Source organism: Carlito syrichta, unplaced genomic scaffold (assembly GCF_000164805.1).
Source record: "Carlito syrichta isolate Samal-C Ts95f unplaced genomic scaffold, Tarsius_syrichta-2.0.1 Scaffold116229, whole genome shotgun sequence".
Lineage (NCBI taxonomy): Eukaryota > Metazoa > Chordata > Mammalia > Primates > Tarsiidae > Carlito > Carlito syrichta.
The window spans coordinates 391,313-397,226 of record NW_007060325.1 but is presented as its reverse complement, the minus strand read 5'-3'; the positions used below and the strand labels follow the sequence as shown (position 1 = coordinate 397,226).

General features: G+C 39.8%; 1 protein-coding gene across 1 annotated transcript; it reads right to left on the bottom strand.

Annotated features, from left to right (window-relative positions):
* Nucleotides 1–282: 282 nt before the first annotated feature.
* Nucleotides 283–4,709, bottom strand: FAM177B (family with sequence similarity 177 member B). The gene is made up of 4 exons (XM_008074316.1): nt 4,539–4,709; nt 3,868–3,934; nt 766–863; nt 283–390 (listed from the first exon to the last, which is right to left on the bottom strand). Exons 1-4 carry the CDS (start codon nt 4,707–4,709, stop codon nt 283–285), a joined length of 444 nt encoding a protein of 147 aa, XP_008072507.1.
* Between the last annotated feature and the right edge of the window lie 1,205 nt (nt 4,710–5,914).

The following is a 5,914-nucleotide window of genomic DNA, read 5'->3' as shown; positions in this document are numbered from 1 at the left end:
TCACTGGGGTGGAGTCGGAGTGGTGTGACATAAATAAAAATGTATGTTGAGAAAGTATCCAAAATTTCTTTTATTACTGCTTGCAATTCCTGGATGCTTGAGAATAAATCACATGGAGATTAGAATCAGATCTGGCTCAGAAGTGCGACCTGCGGTGCTGTTGCCATGGTAATCACTGGCCAAGAAACAGAGATCCAGGGGAACTATAGCCTCTGCTGCCCTCATGTGCTGGGACCTGCACCTGGGTTAGATCCTCCAAGGAATGACCTCTGCTGTGTCCTTTCATCTGGTCCCATACTCTGGGCCTTCAGCCTCCAAGTGACACGTTTCATTAGAAACCTCAGTTGCCTGGGCCTTTGATCCATTCCTTTCACTTTTCTTGTCACTTTCCTGGTTTGGAGAGAAATAATGAAAAGTTTAACTGTCCAGCCAAATATCTCTGAGTCCTTCCCACCATCCCTTGTATAGATACCCATGTAACAAGTTTCTCCTTTAAGCAATCTCAGGCTTCACACTCTATCAACTTCTTCTACAACTCATCTCTTGACATCCTAACTTCACAGTAGCAAAAGGCAAGTACAAAGAACAGTCATGGGGCGAGGAGCATTAGACACAATAAGTCGTTCTGACTATGGGTGCTCAGTGAAATCGTGGTACATTCTTAGCTGGTGGGAAAATATTTTTCTATATCAACCTGCAGTTGGAGCAAATAACTCAACAGTCCCATCTCAGGCCCCTTGGTGTTCCCGTCAGGGTGTCACATACCTTATTTTGTATTCTATAGTACTCGTTTAACACATACTGATATTTGGGTTGAGTGAGACCAAAGAAAACAGCAAATCCTCCACCAAGGAATTCACATGCTAAAAGAAAGAACACACACTTGGGTAAAATGAATTAATAGCTAAAGCTTAGCATCAGGGCCAGACATGGTGGCTCATGCCTGTAATCCTGGCATTTTGGGAGACCAAGGCAGGAGGATCACTGGAACTCAGGAGTTCAAGACCAGCCTGGGCATCATAGTGAGATCCCATCTCTATTAAATTAAAAAATATATAAAGAAATTTTAAAAAGCTTAGCATCAGTAGGTGCCAAGAGTTTGAACTTGCTTGCAAGTGATCTATTACCACACCTAACTTGCCTTGGACTCTCAAAGAAATTCTAGGACTCAGAGGAAATTTTCCAAATCTTCAATCTATATAGGGGATTGTATTTAAACTGTCCTTTCCAGATGAATAATCAGAAGGTAGTTTCAAAATACGTAACAACAGGTATCACATGGGTGCTGAGCAACTGGAACAGATACTGCTCCTCCCCATGCATATCGGTTGAACATCAGCTCTTGGTATATATTTCAAATAATACCCCAAACTCAATCCAGTGTTCCCAAGATACACATCAGAAACTCTTCCATGCATTAAGACACTCCTTAGAAGTAGTTGAAGGCTTGCAAAGCCTCTGAAACCCAGGTATACTTTATTTTTTTCTAAAGAATTCTCATTTCAAAAAAACCCACTATTTTTTAAAGCTGTGATACAGCATGCATGTGCATGCCTGTGCTTTAAAATAAAAGTTTGACTCATTGGAAACCTGAAAAAGAAGTAGTTTAAGGCCTTCCTTGTCTACCTTCAGTAGCAAGGTGGCCTATAGGCTCAGTCCTGTGATTATTAGAGTTAGGGATGGTTTAGCATAAATAAAGAGTGGTTTCCTGAAGGTGTCGCCTAGAAATGTTTTCTTTTAAAATTAAAGAATTTCTGACCTCCCCACCCTTCCAATTATAGGACTTGCTAATTCCCCTGGCTCATTCTACCTCTTGAAATGGTGCTCGTATAGTACATCAAAATGATGTTGTTTGCTCGTAGAGTACATCAAAATGATGTTGTTTTATCTTTTCAAAGACACTCTATCTCTTTATTCTGTTTATTTGCCAGAATGCCTAGTAAATGTGTAGAAGAGACATTTAAAAAATATTAGAATACATCTTAGGAAGCTTTTCTATTTATAACTTACTAGAATTTTAAATTGAAAAAATTAATTACCTGTGTCATCTGGGTTCCAACTCTATCTATAGTCTCTGTGTAGAGATCATGGCACTGACTGCTGGATATTTATGCTTCTACTACACTCTTGAAGCCCTAGGCAGAAGCACTTAACATTACAGTTCTGTTTGAAACCCGAAGGCAACGAGGCTCACGACTTAAGTCAAAGCCTAACATGCAAGTCACCCTAGTTTGTCTTCTGCATGCTCTCAATTCCATATTGAGTTTTGCTTCTTTTGCCTGACCTAATCTGCTATGACCTCTTTCCTCCAAAATATGTCACCTCTTCAAACAATCTTGCCTTAACTAAAGCATAGATCTTTCTGGGAGACAACATTTTTTCTGTCCATGTGTTGTGGTCAGGGTAGGGTTGATATTTACCAGGGTCCCAAACATAACTCCCGAATCACCAACCTTGCCACCCTTGTGTAAAAGCACTTATATCTGAAGGCTTATACTATCTGACTAAATAACCTCATTATTACTTTTTGCTGTAATTTAAAGACTCCATGATCACTTTCATGGTCCTCAGACTGGCTCAGCCAGTCAAACTTTCACAGCTCTCTTAAGGTGTCTCCTCCATATGTCAGCATTCCCAACCTCCCAGGCCATAGTCTCTATGCTTTTCCTATCCTGACAATTGTGACAACTAATTATAATTATTGGTATGTTTACTAGTCTATATCATCCACTGAGTATTGAGCTCCTTGAAAGCAGAGACTGTATTTCCTTGTGTCCCAGGGTCCAGCACAGTGCTTAGCATATTTTAGGCACTTAGTCATGGTTTTTAAATGAATGAATTAAAACCAGTTCCCAAGAGCTGCATTTTATATTTTCTCAGATCCTTAAAGTAGTTTTCCTCCCTATCATATTCACAAGATATGTAAATTAGAAGGAAATGAGTAACTAGATGTTGCTGATTGTGCTCTAAAGAAAATTGGTGAAAGTCAAGCAAAGTAAGATTTAGGATTTTAGCTGTTGTAAATAGTCACTTGGTCCATTCATTACGTCCCTGCAAGGGGTCAATAAAGTTTATGTTTATAAGTGAGTGATTATCATGAAAGAACTTAGAACTGTGTCATATAACAATAATTTCTTTAAAACCTGGAAGTTTATTCTGGTGAAGGGTTAGCTCAGGGAAGACTGACTATAATCTTTAAATATTTGAAATTCTGTCTTTTGAAAGAAAAACTAGATCAGTTTTTTGTATGGTTCTAAGAAAGACAAATAGAATCAGTGGAAAGAACTTTAAAAGAAGAAGAAGCCAGAGCATGGTGATTCAAGCCTGTAATTCCAGCACTTTAGAGGCTGAGACAGAAAGATTGCTTGAGTCTAGGAGTTCGAGACCACCCTGGGAAACATAGTGAGATCTCATCTCTACAAAATAAAAATAAATTAGCTGGGTGTGGTAGCATGTGGCTCTAGTCTCAGCTACTTGGGAAGCTGAAGCAGGAAGATCCCTTGAGCTCAAGAGTTCAAGGTTGGTGCGATCTATGATCATACCACTGAACTCCAGCCTGGTTGACAGAGTGAAACTTTCTCTCAAAATAAACAAACTTTTTTTAAAAAAAAGACAAAATTTGAGCCAAAGAAAGAAAGAATTCACTAAGAAGAGTTGGCAAAAGATTAAAGGGTCTGTCTGAAGATATGAGGTTCTAGGCTTTAAGGACTGTTCAAGCATAGGCTTAGAAGTCACCACATCATTACTTCTTCAGAATGTCATGAAGTACACTAAGCCATTGGAAATCCCATCAGACTCTGCGGGTCTATCAGTATATATTTAAGACAGAAAACAAACAAACAAAAATACTACTTTAGTAGTACTTACTAGAAATTGAGGTTCTTATTATTCGTCCTGCCCAAAACCGTAGGTAGGACCCCCATGAAAGTTTAGACTAAAAAAAAATGAGAGAAATCAAGTTAGAGTACTTAATAAGAGAAATGGTAGCCAGGCTCAGTGGCTCAGCCGGTAATCCCACGCTTTGGGAGGCTGAGGTGAGTAGATTGCCTGAGCCCGCGGGTTCGAGACCCACCTGGGCAACTTGGTGAGACCTCATCTCTACAATAAATAAAAAAAACTAGCTGGGTGTGGTAGTGTGTGCCTGTAGCTCCAGCTATTTGGGAAGCTGAGGCGGAAGGATCTCCAGAGCCCAGCAGGTCGAGGCTGCGGTGGCCGGGAGCGGCCACTGCACTCCAGTCTGGGTGACAGAGTGAGACTCCAACTCAAAAAAAAAGAGGAATGGTTATGGAGAAAGTTTAACTCCGGGAGGGGGGCCAGGAATAAATAGGAATGGTGACTGCAAAATCTTTTATGCTGAGGTTTCAAGGTGCTTTATAAAAAGTTCCGTTTTTTCTTCATAGATGAGAAAAACAATATTATCAAAATCATGTTACCTAGAAAGCCAACAAAGAAACCAAGGACTTAGCTTAAAACCATGTTTTCTACAGATTTTGTTTGGTTCAATCTCTCATTCATGAATATTGACATTCTGAGCTTACAGGGTCAAGTGCTGATTTCGAGTTCTGTTCCTCTTTTTCTTCCTCTTCTTCCTCTGTGCTGTATTCTTCCATGACATCTCCATCAACAAAATGGATAATCCTTTTGGGTGTAGTCTTTTTGGAAGGTCCACTCTTCTCTAGTTCTAACTGCTGGAAACTGTCTTTCTCCATAAGGAAACACAACAACCAGTAAATTAAAAACAGGGTGCTTTAAGGCAAGTAGCCCAGGGCAGTGTTTATATAGCTGAGAATTGTCTAGTTATTGTCACTGTATGGTAAAGACAGAGTTCAGTGGTAATCACAGCTGTGATCTCATCAATTCTTCAAATCTAAGCAAGGGCTGTTCAGTTCTGTACCAAAATGAAAGAGATTTAATTAGTAGTAAAAAATGTGAACTTTGGGTCTTCAAACAGGGTTTTCTTCAATAGGGTTTTCTTACATTTTTTTAAAGCTTCAAATGCTAATAGAAGGGGCCATTACCCTACAGAAGTTTCTCAGTTGTTGGGAGCGGATGTGATGCGTGGAGCAGGCGAGCACTGCCACTGTAGCAGGCCTTAAGTACCCCAAGCTCGTAGGCAACGGCCTCGCTCGGAAGCTCTGCATTCTAGCCAAAGCCAGGCTGTAAGGAATGCAGCCTGCTACATGAAACGGTGTCTCAGATGCCCACATGTTGGGGTACACATAATACAGATAAAGTCTTAGCTACAATAAGATAACCACAGAACAGCTCGCCTCTTAGGTAGTAACGTAATTCCGTTGTAGCTCCCTCACAGACCTTGAATCCCTTCCAACTTCCCTTGTGCTTGATTATAAAATAAACCTGCTGAGCTAGTTCGGGGCCACTTCTCCATCAGAGGAAAGTGTTCCACCTGGCCCCAGCTTTTCTTTATGCCTTTGTGTATGTGTCTTTCTTAACCTCTCACTGCTCTCTCTCGGGACCCTTGAAGACAGCCGCACGGGCCGCTGCACTCAGTAATTTCAATAAATATTAAGGGACAGTCTAGGGAGCGAGATAAGAGTTAGCACAGACAGGAGAAAGTATCTTCAAATTACATATTTGGTAAAGGACTTATTTTCAGAATATATAAAGAACTATTACAATTCAGTAAAGGTAAAAGATAAATAATTCATTTAAAATATTGGTAAAAAAATTTGAAAAGACATTTTCCCTTGTAGATGACAAATTAAACATATGAAAAAAATGCTCAATGTCATTAGTCATTAGGGAAATGCAAATTGAAACCATAATGAGATACTATAACAGTCTCACTAGAATGAGTAAAATTAAAAATACTAACAATAACAAGTGCTGGGGAGCATGTGAAGCAACTAGAACTCTCATATGTTGCTAGTGAGAATACAAAATGGTACAGCCA

Coding starts and splice junctions, on each gene's coding strand:
- FAM177B (XM_008074316.1), bottom strand. CDS start 4,709: ATGGAGAAAGACAGTTTCCAGCAGTTAGAACTAGAGAAGAGTGGACCT. Junction 3,935..4,538: donor CGAAATCAGCACTTGACCCT/GTAAGCTCAGAA, acceptor ATTTTTTTTTAG/TCTAAACTTTCATGGGGGTC. Junction 864..3,867: donor AATAAGAACCTCAATTTCTA/GTAAGTACTACT, acceptor TCTTTCTTTTAG/CATGTGAATTCCTTGGTGGA.